Here is a 19761-nt window from a genome sequence, read left to right as displayed (position 1 = left end):
AGTGACCTGCCCATTGTATAAGTTATTATTGAAGCTAAATATACTGTAAATCTGCCTAACCAGGAACACAGAAAGCATCACTTGCTGCAGTATGCTGAGAGTTAACCAATCAGTGAGGGTTCCACTATCAGAGTCTGTGAGTGGAGTACCTCGTGCCCGGTGTACATCCCAGGGCCACCTGATGAATGAGTTCAGGTTACCAGTGTCACCTGCTAAGTATTATCACAGCTTAATTTCATTGTTAAAACTTTAAAAGTTGGCTAAAATATACAAATTCTAACATGTTTTTCCTGGCTCCCAGGTGATCCTCTCCCCATGGAGTATACACACTGCATGGTGGAGATCCCTGGTTTAAGGAGGAAAGAACACCACTTCCAAACTCTGTTGGCAGTGACAAGGCTGTGTGGTTACTGCCACTAACACATGATCAATTTCACACCTACCTGCTCATTCTGGATCCTGTTGTGTTTTGTTTTTTTTTCTTGTGGAAATTATTTTTCAAGTAACAGATTTTAGCTGTTTCATTCTTCAGAAAAATGTAGATACAACATTCCCTACACAGCCTTAAGCACAAAACTTTCTCTAGTTACAAAATCATAATTGGTTAGGTTTTGTTTATATACTATATAATTGGTTGACAATTACAATAATGCAGAGACTAGAACCTATAAATGCAACCAGTGGTATGTAAATGTAGCTTCAATGGTGCCCTTGAATAATATGTCAACTTCTTTGCTGATACCTTGAATCCAGGAAGGCATGACTAATATATAAATGATTTTTAGATTACAGAGATATTATTCCATCTAGTTACTCAAAGCTATTTTAATAAGGACCTACAAGTACTAGTGTCAGATGTATGATTATCCCTGCTGGAGTGTATACATTTGCTCTTAAAAATACGTGCGGCAATCTTTATGTGACTCTGCATGTGTGCATATATGTCTGTATATTCTGGCTGAAATATGTTTAAAATGTTACCAAAATGTTTAATATTGTGGTCTCATGAATGGACTAGTGGCATTCTTTTAGTGTTTGGTTGTTGGGAATTGGTCTAGTGCCTAGTTTGGGAGCTGGAAAAAAACTATGTAGACAGATCTTTGAGCGTATATATTTTCTGCTCCTGAACTTCAACTGAGATTTCATCAATTCTTTTACTGATCCTGACACTCACAGGCTTTGCCCTCAAGTGAAGCCATATGATAGAATCACCTGGCCAACACACAGGTATAAAATCTCAACTGTAAACAACTTCTGTTAGCAGAGCCCCCATCTCAAACAGCCCTTCCTAGAATAATCAACAAAATATAACTGAGACACACTGTCAGCAAACAGATTTTTTAAAAAATAATACTGTTGCAAGGTAGCCAGTGCCAGAGAGGAAAAGAAGTGAATATTTATCCATTTATAGAAAAATCTGTAAATGATGGTGGGATTTCCTTTGTAGGAGGCTGCTCCCTTCAGGCACGCCCTGCTGCTATTCGGCAGTGTAACCCAGCTTGCAGAAAACCTTTCTCCTACTGCACACAGGTAAGTCAGGTGCTAGAGGCTTGGACAGGTAATTTAATTGTGTTATATGTATGTTGTCTGATGTTTTCCAGTCTCCTGTAGCCCAAGCAACAATTCCATGGGCCCACAATACTACCTAGAGGCATTTGCAGAAGTAATAGCAGCTATTAAGAATTTCTTTGCATGGCCATGTGTTCAAGAAAGCAGCCTTTTTTACTCTAAATCCATCTATAGCCAACCTCTCTTTCAGATATCGAATCTCTGTTAGCTCTGTTTCTCCTCTGATTGTCAATGTGTTCTCAGTTGATTTTATTTCCTCCATTTCATATACCTAAACTATTTTGCAAAATCTTTAAAAGGATATGTTCATGTCTGCTAAACATTAGGTACTAAATTTGATTACACTATGATTAGTGTATGTACATTTTAGTTGATTTTAAATAAGTTGATAGTATGGTTATGGGTAATAATTATGTGTGTGTACACATGTATACATTTTTTAAAGCAGAAGTTTTTCGCCTTTTCCTTCTTTAATTCCCACCCATTACTGCTCAGGATTTAATGCAAAATGTACCATGTATTCTAATCAGTGGTACTCACAGTATACAGTGTGTATAGAATAAAGGTGTGCCCTGTCTCTCGTTTCTTCTTATAGTGTGTTCTTTCCAAAACTGATTTGGTTAAAATGATTCAAATGCTCAATTCTATTTTATGGACCTTCTACTTCAAGTAGAAGTAGGTTAATTCTTTGACACAGGAAAGCTAGGGATTAAGTTTCCAGTGGAAAAAAGAAGGAAAAGAGATCAGCAATGACTTCATGGGCTGATGATGTTTGTGAAACAGAAGTTGTGGCTTCCCACCAACTCCCTGGATACCCTCTGTAATAAACATAAAATACCTTTTCCCTTGAACCTTTGACCTATATAACTGGTTTACAGCTTTTCACTCAGACTAAATAGAGACACATCTTGAAAAGATGGCTTTCATATTTGAGCTTGTACCAATTTTCTTCATTAGTTTCTCCCCATTAAACATTGAGTACTGTCTTTAATTAAAACCACTGGAAATATTTATAATGATAACTGTCATTATACAATCTCTACCTGAACTTTAGGCATTTATTAATTATGTTTTTTTAACTTCTAATTTTTAGTTTTACTATCTGTTGCTCCTCAAAATCATGTGTTCAGTCAACAACTGATAACCTAAGTAAATAGTTCAGTTCAGTCACTCAGTCATGTCCAACTCTGTGACCCCATGGACTGTAGCAGGCCAGGCCTCCCTGTCCATTACCAACTCCCGGAGTTTACTCAAACTCATGTCCATTGAGTCAGTGATGCCATCCAACCATTTTATCCTCTGTTGTCCCCTTCTTCTCCCATTTTCAATCTTTCCCAGCATCAGGGTCTTTTCAAATGAGTCAGTTCTTCACATCAGGTGGCCAAAATATTGGAGTTTCAGCTTCAGCATCAGTCCTTCCAATGAATATTCAGGATGATTTCCTTTTGGACAGACTGATTGGATCTCCCTGCAGTCCAAGGGACTCTCAAGAATCTTCTCCAACACCACAGATCAAAGTATCAATTATTCGGTGCTCAGCTTTCTTTATGGTCCAACTCTCATATCCATACATGACTACTGGAAGAACCATAGCTTTGACTAGACAGACCTTTGTTGGCAAAGTCATGTCTCTGCTTTTTAATGTGCTGTCTAGGTTGGTCATAACTTTTCTTCCAAGGAGTAAGCATCTTTTAATATCATGCCTACAGTCACCATCTGCAGTGATTTTGAAGCCCAAAAAAATAAAGTCCATCAGTTTCCTCTGTTTCCCCATCTATTTGCCATGAAGTAATGGGACCAGATGCCATGACCTTCATTTTTTGAATGTTGAGCTTTAAGCCAACTTTTTCACTCTCCTCTTTCACCTTCACCATAGGCTCTTTAGTTCTTCTTTGCTTTCTGCCATAACAGTAGTGTCATCTGCATATCTGAGGTTCTTGATATTTTTCCTGGCAATCCTGATTCCAGCTTGTGCTTCATATAGCCCAGAGTTTCTCATGATATACTCTGCATATAAGTTAAATAAGCAGGTGACAATATACAGCCTTGACGTACTCCTTCCCCTATTTGGAGCCAGTAAGTAAATATGGCTGATGCATAAAGATTGATATGCATTACCATTTAAGGCTAAGGTATGTTGAGAAAATACCAGACATAATTTTATGTAAGGAATCCTAACAGCACAGCCATAGAGATTCATAATCTCATGTTTATTTTCTATTCTCCGCTATTGCCTTTATGTTTCCTGGAGGAAGGAAGAGCAGTTATTTCAGTTTCACTTCCAGAGACAGATAGAAAATCTTTGTCCTTTACACTGTGTCATTATTAGTTTCTTCGAAAGGCTTATTGTGCATGAAAATTACCAGGTATCCACAGACAAATATGAAAGACCCATTGTCATGTTGCCGACTAGGAATGTGATGATGTGGTGTGACACTCAGGTTACTTCAAGGTATCTCTCTCTCTGTCTTTCCTCCCTCTTGTGGACAATGTGCCTTTGGTGAAGCTTTTTTTCCCCCCTTCACAGCCTTGGACTGTCTTCTCTGAGTACAGAACTAAGCTCACGAGTGGAGAGCCAGTTCAGTCTAGTTTGTGATCAATGATAGAAGATGATAGAGGCAGAAAGAGACCTCAAAGAGCTCAAAACTCAGAGAAGATATGCACATAATCTCTGTTGCTTTGCTTCTCAATGTTAGGGACAGATTGGCGTGAGCAGGCAGGAATCTGAAATAGCTGGGGGAAGAACCAAAGTAAATTTTTAGTTAAATCTTTACACACCTCTAGAAGAGAGAAAAGGATGTAGTTTATATACTCTATTGACAAAAAAACTATGCTTTCAATTTTGAAGGTGTAAGAATGATCAACCACTAGAAAGAACTGATGATTTATTGAAGTGTTGACTTTGGAAATCAGAAAGATGAACTATTTATTGAATTTTCATCTCTTTGACAAGTCTTGTGCTGAAAAACCCTAAATTTCCATGACATATCATGCAACTATTGAGCAGTTCCAACAATTAAGGTGTTATTTTTTCATCTGTACCACTCACTGTGTGACCATAAATGTATTTTTCATGCTGTAGGGTGGCGTCTGTGGTTGTGAGAAAGGCTATACAGAGATCATGAGGTCAAATGGTCTCCTGGATTACTGCATGAAGGTACCAGGCTCAGAGGATAAAAAAGCTGATGTGAAAAACCCTGCTGGGAAAAACAGACCTGTGAATTCAAAAATACATGATATTTTTAAAGGTTGGTCTCTCCAACCCCTTGATCCAGGTACATATCAGTTATGAGTAAGAAATGTAAATTTTCTCTTGGGGGATTTGGGTTCATATTGTGACCACTGCTCATGATGGAAAGCATGAAGGGAAGAAGGGATAGAAAAGGCAACATGGTCTTGTTCAAGGTTTCTCACATTTGAGTGCCATGTAGTGTAAAACATTCTCATGGGTGGTTGAGAATAAGTCTGTCAACCCCAACCCCAGTCTGAGTTAAGGAACCAAAATATTAATCTTTGAAAATGTTTGAATTGTAAATTATCTTTGCCAAAGACTTTATAATAAAAACTGTGAAGTTTTATATATAATTGAAAAACAAGAAAAGGAATAGATTCTTGGGAACATGGAGTTATGCAGGGAAATTCCAGGTACTCTATCTGGTTTGAGAAACACTAGTGATATAGTAAAACAGCATCAATTTCAGAGGCCAAGAGACCTTATGGGCGTCAAGGATCAGAGGTACTTCCTTTGTGATTGCATGTAATTTCTTTACCTCTCTGGAACTGTTTCCTCATCTATGAATCAATCTAGGCATCTGTCCTGCAGGATTTTCATGAGTATTAGCACAGTGTCAGGACTACAGGACTCAAAACTTAGTGGAGATTAAGGATAAGAATGAACAGTAGTAGATAATTTCTCTGTACCCTATGATTCCATGCTGGTTGTATTACATGACTCATCTCATTACATTCTTGCAACATAATGAGATGTTGTTATCCCCACTGTAGAGATTAGGATTCTGAAACTGACAATGCATACTAATTTGACCAATGTCACAGACCAGTAAGTGACAGAAAGGTATGAAAGGCAAGCCAATAAGATCCTTACACAGCACTGGCCTCTACTTCCCTTTTTAAGAATTGGACAAAAATATGAAAGCAAAATTCTCTGTGCCTAAGGTACATACCTCTTCGAGAAAACAAAGTGCTGTGAATGACTGAGGGAGGTAGCGTGGCTGATGGAAGAAACCTTGAGAGGGAAGACACACATGAAGCTCAGACAAAATATACCTTGGGAACTTTCCGCCCAGACCCTAAGCCTTGGTCATACCGAAGTGCCCTAATGACATGCTTAAATGAAGCAAAACTAGAGAGCAGGCACAAAGGACCTTAGATCTAGTGGAAGAAACAAGACGTTCTGTGACTAGCTTATAAGGATTACCACAATATCTTAATGTTTGGTTCCCAAGTACATCTGGGCATGCTGTAGATATTAAAAATCATATTCATTCTGTGATGTTTAGCTAATTTAGAGAGACAGACTTAACGTTGAGGGAAGCATGCTATGAAATGCAGCCAGTCTCACTCACTGCTTCCAAGAAAATGAGTTTTCAAATCCACAAATGAGGTTCTTAAACTTTGGAGATCGAACTGAAGCATCAATACCATGTATGTGACTATACTTGTGTGTATACATATATGCATAAACAGACACATACATATATGTATACTCATATATACAATTGTGTATGTATGTATATAAACATATATGTAAAATATATATTTAGTCTGGGAGAAAGTTTATAACTTTCATTAGATTCTCATAATGGGGTTGAAAATTTGAGCAACCTCTCAGGAAGACAATTAGGCAAAACCTATCATACATTTTGACCTAAAATTTTCCTCCTAGGAATTAATCATACAAATATACAAACATATACTAAGAGAAGTATGTAAATGATATTCATTATATGATTGCTTACTATATAGCAAATGAATGGAAATAACATAAATATCTACAAACAGAATAACAAAAAACCAAAAATATGATACAACTGTGTAATGTCTCTTAGGGGTATTAAAAGGATGAGATGGACCTGCCTTTATGAACTAGCATGGAAACGTTTTTATTATGTATTGTTAGGTGGAAAAGTAGTACCAAAGTGAATGATAAGGACCATTTGTGTCTTTTTTAAAAAGTGCATGTATGTTGTGTATAGACTCAGTTACTTGCATTTGTGGAGAAAACTATGAGGTGGTTCATAAATTGATAACAGTGGTAGCACCTGGGGACGGAGCTCAGAGATTGGCAGGAAAACTAATTTTCCACTACAGATCTTTTTTTAAAATTATTTTTTATTGTAGTATAAATGCTTTACAGTGTTATGTTAGTTTCTGCTGTACAATGAAATGAATCAATCACATGCACGCATATATCCCCTCTTCCTTGGACTTCCCTCCTCATCACATCTATCCAGGTCATTACAGAGAACTGAGCTAAGCCCTCTGTTCTATATAACATTAGCTTCTTATAAACAGCTATGTTAATTCTTCTTTAAGTAACATGATTTAAAAGTCACCCAGATCACATACCTCTGCAATAGGGATTTAAAAGCACTGGATCTTACAATACTTCAGCTCTATGAGGTTTAGGGGTAATAAGATGAAAGGCGCATTCTCACTCAGGGAAGACTTTTTTTAATTGTCAATGTAAAAAATTCAGAATAGGGGATCACATCATTAGTGTTTCAAAGAGATCAAAATCAAAGCTTTGTTAAAAGTTTTATGACCATAAAAAGGGTCATTACTACATTGAAAACTCATTCTAAAACCCGATTGAGGCTTGAAAGTGTCTTGTAAGCAAAAACTGTAATAGATAGTCACAATATAATTGAAAGTAATAGTGACTTTCTTTCAAACAAATGTTTACAATAGATTTTTTTTTTAATCCCGTGAATGTCTTTAGAATAAGATTCTGACGTGTTTTTTTGGACCTACAGTTAATTACATTCAGTGCAGTATAATGAACCTTTGTGTGTACATCTTTCAGAAAGGAACATAATTCCTTTTGGAATGCTAAGGCATTGCTATTATCAGTTCAATTCTAAGTTTAGTTAACTGTGTGCTCATTTAAAACATAGCAAAAACCATGTGTTTTCCAGAAACGACTCAAATTTATACATACACACACCATACATACAGTCAAGGTGTGTGTCATATAGTTAAAATCACAAAATTGATCAGACTATTTGGTTCTTTTCTTTTTAACCTCTTGCAGATATTAAATCCAAAATAATATATACTTCTACATGTGGATATGTTTTGTAATACTTTTGTATTAGAAGTACATATAAATGAAAATAAATTCAAAATATCCTACCAGTTGTTAGATTTTATGAAGTACTGATTAGTGGCACTGGTCTTTGGTATTGTGAAAAAGTTGATAACCTACATTTAATATTTTCACCTATTTTTTGGACATTTGATAGCTGTCACATGTAAGTATTTTCACATATGCTTCTAACTTATGCAAATTTCAGAATTCAGATGAGAAATAAATAATACACTAATTAAATGAGAAATAAAAGCTTTTGTATGCTAAGCCTGTTATTTCTTATTTTAAACAGATGGCCGAGTGAAAATTTGGGTTTATGGCGTTTCAGGTGGTGGTTTTCTTATCATGATTTTCCTAGTATTTACTTCCTACCTTGTTTGGTAAGTACTAGTAAAAAGTTTATACTCTATATTTTCATTGGTGGCATATTATACTAAAAGAAAACTTATGTTGAAATCTGGTCATTATAACAGAACCCTTAAACTCACAAATAATCACCAACATTAGAATTGCTAAATAGTTGAAGTGGGAGAGTATTATCTTTATTATCCTCATTTGATAACATTTTTGTATTTGGCTTTCATATAATATCACAGGTATACAAGGCAAATCATTAATCAGGGCTTTCCCATTTTACAATTTTGATTTAGATCAGTACCATTTTAACACAGTGGAATTTCCTGAGTACCAAGACAAAACCACAACCACCTTTTTTTTTTTTTTAATCAAGTCTATGGGGTCGCACAGAGTCGGACACGACTGAAGCGACTTAGCAGCAGCAGTTGATTTACAAAGTTGTGTTAATTTCTGCTGTTAGACATAGTGATTCAGTTTACACACACACACACACACACACATATACACACATACACATACATATACACACCCTGGAGAGGGAAATGACAACCCATTCCAGTATTCTTGCCTGGAGAATCCCATGGACGGAGAAGCCTGGCAGGCTATAGTGCATAGGGTTGCAAAGAGTCGGACACGACTGAAGCAGCTCAGCATGCACATATGTATACACACACGTTCTTTTTCATTTTCCATTATGAGGACAGGATATCGAAAATAGTTCTCTGTGCTGTATATAGTAGGACCTTGTTATTTATCCATTCTAGATATAAAAGTTTACAACTACTACTGCCGTCCCACTTGGCAACCACACACCTATTCTATATCTCCATGAGTCTGTTTCTGTTTCATAGACAGTTTCACTCATATATTTTAGACTTCACATATAGTGATATCATAGGATATTTTTTTCTTTCTCTGACTTACTTCACTTACTGTGTTAATGTCTAGGTCCATCCATGTTGCTGCAAATGGCATTATTTCATTCTTTTTTATGGCTGAGTACTATTCCATTGCATATTTATAAAATAATTTTCTTTATCCATTCATTTGTCAATGGACATACAAATTTTTTCCATGTCTTGGCAATTGTGAATAGTGATGCTATGAATATAGGGGTGCATGTATTTTTTTAAGGTTTTGTATGGATGTATGGCCATGATTGGGATGGTTGGATCATTTGATATTTCTATTTTTAGTTTTCTGAGGAACTTCCATACTGTTTCACACAGTGGCTTCCCCAACTTATTCAATAAATTCCCACTAACAATATAGGAGGGTTTCTTTTTCTCCATGCTCTCTCCACCATCTGTTATCTGTAGAGTATTTAATGATGCCCATTCTGACTGGTGTGAGGTGGTATCTCATTGTGGTTTTGATTTGCACTTTTCTAATAAATAGTGATGTTGAGCATCTTTTCATGTGCCTATTGGCCATCTGTATGTCTTTGGAGAAGTGGCTACTTAAGTCTTCTGCCCATTTTTTTTAAATTGGGTCGTTTTCTTATTATTGAGTTGTATATGTTGTTTGTACATTCTGGAAATCAAGCCCTTGTCAGTCACATGATTTGCAAATATATTCTCTCACTTATAGGTTGTCTTTTCATTTTGTTTATGGTTTCCTTTACTGTGCAAAAAGCTCATAAGTTTGATTAGGCCCAAGTTGTTTATCTTTGTTTTTATTTCTATTGCCTTGGGAGACTGACCTTATTTTTATTTCTATTGCCTTGGGAGACTGACCTAAGAAAATATCAGTACACATTATGTCAGAGAATGTTTTGCCTATGCTCAATCTAGGAGTTTTATGATGTAATGTCTTAAGTCTTTAAACCATCTTGAGTTTATTTTTGTGTATGGTGACAGGATGTGTTCTAACTTCATTGATTTACATGCATATGTCCAGCTATCCCAGCACCCCTTGCTGAACAGACTTTTTTTTTTTTCATTGTACATTCTTGCCTTCTTTGTCAAAGATGAATTGACCATAGGTTTGTGGGTTTATTTCACCTTCTTGGTCAGGTTTATTCCTCAGTATTTTATTTTAGGGGAGGTGAGATTTTACAAGGTACTTTTTAAAAAATTTCCTTTCTGGTATCTCTAGCTCCAGAGATTCTGATTTAAGCATCCAGACAACTTGACCACATGCAGGAGTAATTAAAAGAGCCCCAGGTAACTCTAATAGCAGGAAAGGCTGAGAAAATTCTAGTTCTTGAATTTTCTTCTCAAACTGACCTATTTTTACCAAGTATGTTAAGTTGACCAGTTGGTTCAAAAAACCTATGGGTATATTTTGGATAGTAGAGCCAGGTGTTTATCTACAGTGACCAGCCATAAAAGAAAATGTGATTGTCCATTCCAGGAACCCTGTTTTTTGTAAGTGACTAGTTCCTAAAGTATATTATTCTCACAAAATGATGATTAGTTTATTCTATAGAATATATTTTACTTGATGAGCTGATCTTGAAACCAGACAGAAGTAAATACCTTTGAATATTTTTAAGTGTGTTGAGAATATTTTATAAGCTTCCTGAAATTTTTCAAAGGTTTTTTTTAAATTTTCATAAGATCAAAGTGTTACTTTGCTTTTTTCTCTAAATCGAGATATTTATATTCATCATCTATCTCAAACTGTTTCCTTGAGAATTTTTGCCCAAGTTTTTAATCTCAATTCAAATCCAGTCTTTGTATTTTAGCTCGTACTTCCAAGGTTACACAGGTTTTTAAGTTCTTGCTCTTGGTCAGTGAAAGTTAGTGAAGAAAATCAAGTGACTTTAATTCTTTCTGCCACCTATAGTGATTGAGATTGAATTTCTAGAAGTTGGATTGCAATCCAGCTAATACTTCCTCAGTGTTGCAATAAAAAAGTAACACCTTCAGTTAGTCATTTACCTTAAAATCAAATGATTTGACCAATTATGTTTGAATTGATTGATTTTGTATTGTCTGGATCCTGTCTTAATGAACAAATGTGAAGTGGAAAACTTTATATGAGCTTGAGAGTGATAGGAAGCATTCACCACTAGAAAAGATGAGGAAAAGGTCTCAAATTGAAACAAAGAACATAAAGGCTTGATAGATGAGAAACTGCTCTCAAAACAATGGCCGAGTACAGTGTAAGATAATCAGCTAGTCTATTAGTCTGTGAAAGCTGAGATGTATTCTACTTCATAGTCACATCCCCAATTCCAGATTCCATGGTTCCTTCTTCCTTGAATATCTAAAAGATTAAAAATTAAAATTTAATTAAAAGTCATAAATTCTGCCCTTTTACATTTCTCCCTTTCTTTCAACTTAAAAGTATGTTACCCTTAATCCATTCCTTCTACAATAAATACTTATTGTAGCCCTTTCTAGGCTCTGGGGATTGATTATAGGTACCTCACTGAATTGTGATGACAAACATAATTTTCTAGAGAATTTTTAATGTAAAAGGTCAAGGGAATCATCCCCTACCGTTTGTGACCAAATTATATAGATACTTATGTATATAGTATATCTATTTTTTTCATCCTCAGTATCCTCAGTATTAATAATACCCCATTGAAAGTTGCAGTTAGCTCCATATTTGGAAGCTCTACAAATCCTCCTTTCAACTGTCTATAGCCAGATTAGTCTTCTTAAAACTTAGTTAAGTGATCAGCCCCTTTCCTCCTCAAATGCCAGCAGTGGCTTCCCATTGACAGCAACATGAAAGTCACGTTCTGGCTGCCTTGCAAGTCAATTAAAGCCTTCCACTATTTGAGCCCAAACAACTCTTTCAACTTAATTTTCTACTATTTCTCTATGCCTCAGTGTGTTGCATAGGCTTAGATGTATTAAAATTGTTGCTTTATCATTGAATAATTTAAAATCTTATTCTACATCAAAGTCAACATTTCAAGTTTACTATACTCATGTCCATCCAAGTTGGTTGAGATACAACACTTCTTTCAATCTGTTTGTGTTGCTATCTCAGAGGTTTTATCTCAAAATGCAAGCATCTATTAGCATATATTAGGGAAATTTGTCATTTTATTTGTACTGCTCATGTATATTTATGATCTCCATTAAAATACTTTTTATATTGTAATCTTTCATAATATTTATAGGAGTTGAATATAAGGCTACAACCTCTTTCTGAAGGATAGTGTTTTGGGAGACATTACCTTACATTAGGGTACATAGTGGTGTGGTATCTTATTTCACAAGAAAGCTTCTGATTGCATGGTTTACTCCTTACAGGTCATTCTTCTAGAATTAATTCTCATAAGTTATTGGCATTCTAACAGTTCTTCTCAATAAAAATTTAAATGCCAACTTGTCCTTATGAAACAGCCTGGAATAACTTGTATAAGCCGCCAGCCCTGTGGCATTTACTCCATGCTGGCATTGTAGTTACTTGTATAAACATCTTCCACCATCTACCAAACCATAAAGACTTGGGGGTGGGGGAGAAGAGGTATAATGACTTATTTTTTAGAGTACAAGTTTCACAAACATTTATTAAATAAGTGAATGAATCAATGAGTGGATAAGCTAAAAAAACCTATTGCCCGTGATCTTTAAAGGTCAAGAAAAAAATCTAATATTCGCGTATGTCAAAGTGCTTTATGTAGGTTGCCTTATTCGGTCTTTCCAATAATCCAATAAAGTGTTGTTAATATCATCTTTATTTTAAAGAGGGAGTAAGTCATACTCAGAAAAGTTCAATAACTTATGTAAGGGTATCAGCCTGGTAAAATCAGCTTCAGATTTGTCTTAACCCCCAAATGTCTTAACCCCTTTCCACTGGACTTCCAGTCTCTGTAATTTCTTATCCTTGAGTAATCCTGAAAACTCTTTAGACTCAATTTAATGTCTACACCTTTTCCATTTTTTAGTGAATCTTCATTTCCCAAGTAAAGTAAGTTATAGACCTGGGTACAGACTCAGTGATATCAAAACACTTACGGTTACATATGAGCTGCCTAAAGAATCCAAATAGGTTTTCACAGCATCTATTTCTATTAAATAGCTTGCAGAAGAGTTAGAAGATGACAGTTTTAGAGATTTTATATTTTCTCCTCCAAAATAAAAAACTTAGAACAAGAGAGCTGCTATAACATGCCAGGTGTTAGGTGTATACTTTAGATGAAAGCAATTTATAATAACATTTGGAAATGTTTTTTAGAAAATAGAGAAAAATAGTCTTCTCAAGGACTGCTTTGTTTAGATATGATCCTTTGTATGTCTGCCATAAACATTTGGGTTTCTTGAAATATTACTGATGCCCTAGCTCCCCTGGCAATAAAGATCCATGAGGTCATTTAGTGGGGATGACCATTGGGTGAGCTTTTAGTTAATCTAGACATAGTGCCTGGAAGTTACTTGGAGAACCACATCTATTCTCCCTTGCTCAGCACAATGCAGGGAATGGGCTCTCAAGTTTGAAGGTGATGCTGCCACCTCTGAGGCTCAGCCCTCATGAGTGGCTGACTGTTAGTGCTGGTCTGGGGCCTGTGGCTTGAAATCAAGGGAGGTGAGAAGTGCCAGCACTTACCTGTCTTTTCGTAATGAACTCACTTTTCTGGTCTAATGGGTTTATCCTTTGCTAAAATGCAAATGATCATGGAAAAGGTGACTTTAAAACGTGTCAGTCAATGATCTCTTACAGCCAGAGCTGCATAATGGTTTTCTCCCTTGTGCAAACTCTCAAAGTGGTAGTGGCTGTCAAGAGCGCTGCATTAGGAAGAATTATGAGGCTATTCCTGGGCTCAACAGGAAAGAAGTGTGTGATGGATGGGAGATGGCCACTGCGGGTACAGGATGCCTGGGGGTGGTGGCAGCCCATGGGCCAGGCATTTATGGGTCCTGATTTAGTGTGAGTGAGGTGGTCATAGAGTACCTGATAGCAGAGTTGAAGAGAGAAAAATAATTTAAAAACAATTTCTAAATGAATTTCCTAATAAAGATCAGGAAGGAAGAAAGGAAAGGGAGCAGGGGCTTCTGAAGAAAAGTTTCCTATTTGCTGACTTTGCAGAAGGCAGGCCCCTACTCAGATCTTTCTCTTAGGATTCTTTTTAACCAGCCAGGAAGCTCTAAAGCCACAGCTTCTCAGCAGCATTACCACATTATTCAGTGGTTGCTAACTTTTAAACTCTCTAAAAGTTCTCAGATCTCACACATTCATGAGTGTGAAAGTCACTCAGTCATGTCTGACTCTTTGGGACCCCATGGCCTATATAGTCCATGGAATTCTCCAGGCCATAGTATTGGAGTGGGTAGCCTTTCCCTTCTCCAGGGGATCTTCCCAATCCAGGGATCAAACCCAGGTCTCCCACATTGCAGGCAGATTCTTTATCAGCTGAGCCACAAGGGAAGCCCCTCACACATTCATAGCTGTGATTTTAATACATCAGTTGAGAGCTTACATGGTATGAAGAGACACATCATGAAATAAAGCCTTTATCACAACTATCCCAACACACACCACAAAAATTCCAAGCCTACACACTAGGAGCCCACTCTTTTTTTTTTTTTTTCTAGAGGTGAGCACAATGTTCACAATTCCATACCTGTAAACTGGTGTAAAAATTCAAGTAATATTTGAGCTTAATTTTCTAGGCACAGCTCCTAGAGGCTGACCAAGTATAGAGGTCTCCTAGGCAATATTGTTGTCTCTTTGGTAGGAGGGGTACGGGGATTTTATTTTTCTTGAAGCATACTTTACAATGTTGTGTTAGTTTCAAGTGTACAGAAAAGTGATTCCATTTTATATATGTGTGTGTGTGCACGCAGAAGCTCAGTTGTTATGTTTGACTCTTTGTGACCCCATGGACTATAGCTGCCAGGCTCCCTGTCCATGGAATTTTCCAGGCAAGAATACTGGAGTAAGTTGCCATTTCTGTGTGTGTGTGTGTGTGTGTGTGTGTTTTGCCATTTGTGTGTGTGTGTGTGTGTGTGTGTGTGTTCCTTTTTAAATTCTTTTCTATTACAGGTTATTACAAAATACTGAGTAGAGTTCCTGTGCTATAATGTAGGTCCTTGTTGTTTACCTATTTCATATATAATAATAGTATATATGAATAGTAATATGTATATATTAATCCCAATCTCCTAATCTATCTCTAACCACCACCTCCTTTGGTAACCAATACTGTTGTCTTTTCATAAAGACCTACCCCTCTCTAACCTTCTTTGCCACACCCCAGGACTTCGTTTTCCCATTTTTCTACTACGTAGCTTGTGTGTGCTAAGTTGCTTCAGTTATGTCCAACTCTTTTTGACCCTGTATATTGTAGCTCACCAGGCTCCTCTGTCCATGGGAATTCCCAGGCAAGTTCTTTACTACCAGTGCTGCTGGGAAGCCCTTAACAAATGCCAGTTAGAACAAAATAATGCCATTTGCAGCAACATGGATAGACCCAGAGATTGTCATACTGAGTGAGGTAAGTCAAAGACAAATATCATGACAAATATTATGATCACTTATATGTGGAATCTAAAAAAAAAAAAAAAATGGTACAAATGAACTTACCAACAGAAATAAACTCACAGACACAGAAAACAACCTTATGGTTACCAGGTGGGACAGGATATATTGGGAGGTTGGGAGTCACATGCTTGTTATTTAGTCACTAAGTCATGTATGATTCTTTTGCAACCTCATGGACCATAGCCTGTCAGGTTCCTCTGTCTATGGGATTTCCCAGGCAAGAATATTGGAGTGGGTTGTCAATTCCTTCTCCAGGGGATCTTTCTGACCCAGGGATTGAACCCAAATCTCCTGCACTGGCAGACAGATTCTTTACCCCTGAGCCTAGGTAACTAACAAGGATCACTGTATAGAACAGGGAACTCTATTCAATACTCTGTAATGACCTATATGGGAAAAGAATCTGACAAAGTGTGGACATATGTATGTGTATAATGATTTACTTTGCTGAACAGCAAAAACTAACAACATTGTAAATCAGCTATACTCCAATGAAATAATTTTTTTAGAGAAGCCAATTCCTCAAAAAAAAAAAAAAAAAGAGTGGATTGCCAAATGTAAACTCTTGTATAGAGAATGGACAAACAACAAGGTCTGACTGTATAACACAGGGAATTATATTATCTTGTAATAAACTATAATGGAAAAGAAAATGGAAAAGAACATGTATACATACAACTAAATCACTGTACAGCAGAAATGAACAACATTGTAAATCAATTATATTTCATCAAAATAAATTTTTTAAAAAGTGAATTGCCAGAAACTCTGGAAACACCTCTATTTCTTGCCCCTCTCTTTTCTTCCCCTACAACAGCAGGAGGTGGAGGAGGAAGATCCCTATGGTCATTCCAAATGAAATTCCTCTTATTCTTCTGGACATTAGGACACCTTCTACTACCATCCCTAGGGTGGATAATAGACCAACTGTCCCTTCCAATTTGTTGTAAATTCTCATTTGTGTGAGTTTTTAGTCCCTTTAAATGCAGATTAGTGTGCTCTGGACCCAAGCTGGAGCCTGGCAGTGTGACTAGAGCCACTGGATTCTACATATATATTAATATAGACAAATTTGGATGTTATTCAGATAATTACACAGTCCTTGCTCTTTGAGAAGGGGAACAGGCCTAGGGTGAGTATTCCTCTGCAGTGAATTTTGAAGCTTATTTCTGCCTCTCTGCGGTTGAGGATGTTTTTGCCTGCAGCCCATGCCCAGCACTCAGTCATACACAGACACCCACTGTATGCCGGGTGTGGACACGGTAGGATCTCTGGTTCCTGTCAGTAGGCTTTTTAGAAATCATTTCTAATTCACCTCTTCAACATCTATAAATTGCTTCTAGCATCTATAAATTGCTTCTAAGCTCTATAAATTGCTTCGAACAAAGTTTCTCTCAGTATTTTAAACTAGGATATTCCCCCTATTAAAAAAAAAGTTATCAAACGTGTCTCTTTTGTGGTAAAATTCATGCATCATACAATTCTCAACTTTTTAGCCATTAAGTAAAAGAAGTCAGACACAAAAAGCCACACATACAGTATAATTCCATAGGAAATATCCAGAACAGGCAAATTTACAGAGGCAGAAAGTTGACAGGTGGTTGCCAGGGGTAGAGAATGCCTTATCACCTTCCAAAGGCCATCTTCCACCTCCAAATACCATCACGTTAAGGATTAAGATTTCAACATATGATTGAGGGAAGGGTAATGCAAATATTGAGTCCATAACAGTCCCTAATTACCGCCTTTACAATACATTGCATTTTGTAAAATATATAGCCTTATATAATGCATTACACTAGTCTCCTCCTTTGGACAAATGCTGATTTCTCAGAGCTGCCTTAAAGAATGGTATTTGGAAAGAAAGTGTCCCAAAGGCTACCTGTTCCAAAGTGTAGACTGCTTAGTGGGAAGTTTCCCTTTGGGGTGATGATTATGCAATGTTGCAACATAATGTTCAAAATGCCACTCAACTGTACAGACTAAAATGTTTGTTTTAATTTACATTCACTCAAAGTATTAAAATTTAATTATATATAAAGACAAAAGAGTTGTTGCTACCAAGTGCCTAATTAATAATGTGGCTACGAGGAGAATGCACTGAGGGTTAAAAGTGTTTTTCCTGTGTGTACTAGAGGCATTTGGATTCTAGGCTCTGCCACTCACTCAGTGACTTGAGGAAGGTAATAACCTCTCTAGTCCTTCTCTGTCAAGTAGTAATGATAATCCCAGTGCCGCCTCCTTTCACTTTTTGCCTGGGATTTATTGAGGTGTTTTATGTAAAGTACTCAGCACAAGGCTTGGCACTTAATATGTGCATCCAATTAATAACATGCTGCAATAAAAGAAATAGTATAGAAATCTGGAGACAAAGCCAGAGGTGGCTCCCTCTTGGTGAGGACAACCCAAAGAGCTGGGCTCTGAAGGCATGGCAAAGCCTAGACACTGAGGACAGAAGGGAGACAGAATGATGGTGGGGAAGGCAGTGTGTAGCAGAATTAACCTGTAAATACTCATTAGTTGACATTCACCCACACTGAGAATCAAAAGGCATAAGGAAGCATGGTTTGCCCCAGATCTGGGACATCACTGAGAGTTTGGGAAATGTAACTCAGTTTCAGCTTCTCTCTGTGTGAGAAGCAAGAACAGCCCTCTCTAACCTGGCAAAGATGTCAAACTCAGGGAGCACAGAGACCAGAAGAGAATGGTTTTGCCTGGTACAACATCAGTGAAATTCTCCTAACAGACTCTGGTGACTTGGCAGCCAGGTTTCAAGCCCAAGCAGAAGTGTGTTTACTTAAAAGCAACAGCAGAGTAAAGCAAGAGAATCTGGCTGTTCTAGCTACTTACGATGTTAAAACATCTGTGCTGTGGAGGTCTTAGTAGCTTAGGAATTAGTGAGCAGCAGATGCTCACATTCCAGCATATAAACAAAGGAAAGTGGCCCTTTACCAAGTTCATTGTTTCCACTAAACTATTTTTAAGATTTTTGGGGAAAAAAAGGCTTCTCCTGGTTTAAGGGTTAAAGTATACCAGTATTCCAAAAAGGAACCTGCCAGTCCAGAGAAATCAGTCTTTTGTCTAACCACTTGGATTTCTGTACCTCACAGTTTTCTTTGGCAGATGAAACAGAGCTCTGTGAACTTTCTTCATCTCAGGAATTCTTTTCCCTTTACAGCAAGAAGCCAAAACCACATCAAAGCACACCTCCCCAACAGAAGCCTCTGACCTTAGCCTACGATGGAGACTTAGACATGTAACCTGAAAAAAGAAATCCAAATGTAGACATCAACTGCCTTAACCGCTTTCTATTTTGTAGCTCTCAGACTTCTCAGTTTTTTGAGGAATCTCATGGTGTGATATACTGGGCAGAATACAAATACTGCAAAAGTAATATTGCCTCAACTTCATTTGGACATGGAGTCAAGAATTATTAGGTCTGCCATTTTGCTTTCCAGTTGTTTGTGGGTGTGAGTGTTTAATGTTTTTGATTTTCCCAAGGGACCTGAAAACCCTTCTCTTCCTGTTTGGAAATGGGAGGAAGAAAACATGATGGAATTCCCACAGACTTAAGTAAATTTTATCCTCAGCAGCATGACGACAATCCGGAGAGGCCAAGGCTTTTACTGTAAATGATCAGTCTGACATTGCATTCTTATGCACTATATTAGTGCAAATCCTTATTCTTCCCATACTTCAACACTGAGTTTTCTAGAATTTACATTGGTTTCAAGTTGGCGTGCCTATTTTCATGAACACAGAGAGAATGGGTTACCATTTCAGAAATTCTGAGTTTTTACCTTTACAAACTGTATTTTGTTTTGTAGCCAGGAGGATGATGGTACTTCATGGGTTGTATCTATTGAAAACAAATGAAATGTGTGTAGTTGCTGGACTAGATGAAAGCTAGGTGGTTTTGAGTGAAATGTGTATTGAATGTTAGGGTGTACAAATGAAATCAGAGGTTATATTGGAAAAAAGAGGTAAATTATTTAATTACTAAAACTGTATTTTAACAATAACTTTACCATGTAGATATAGCATTAGCCACACAC

General features: G+C 36.9%; 1 protein-coding gene across 1 annotated transcript in view; it reads left to right on the top strand.

Annotated features, from left to right (window-relative positions):
* The window catches only part of THSD7B (thrombospondin type 1 domain containing 7B), an 899070-nt gene extending 880104 nt beyond the window's left edge, over positions 1–18966 (top strand). The window contains exons 24-27 of the mRNA XM_052635756.1: positions 1448–1530; positions 4652–4844; positions 8193–8280; positions 18885–18966. Coding sequence (XP_052491716.1) covers positions 1448–1530; positions 4652–4844; positions 8193–8280; positions 18885–18966 — 446 coding nt within the window. The remainder of the gene's footprint in view (positions 1–1447; positions 1531–4651; positions 4845–8192; positions 8281–18884) is intronic.
* The last annotated feature ends 795 nt before the right edge of the window (positions 18967–19761 follow it).

Source organism: Budorcas taxicolor, chromosome 2 (genome assembly GCF_023091745.1).
Source record: "Budorcas taxicolor isolate Tak-1 chromosome 2, Takin1.1, whole genome shotgun sequence".
Taxonomy (NCBI): domain Eukaryota; kingdom Metazoa; phylum Chordata; class Mammalia; order Artiodactyla; family Bovidae; genus Budorcas; species Budorcas taxicolor.
Note: the sequence above shows the minus strand (reverse complement) of the source record. Positions and strands in the feature narration are given on the sequence as shown.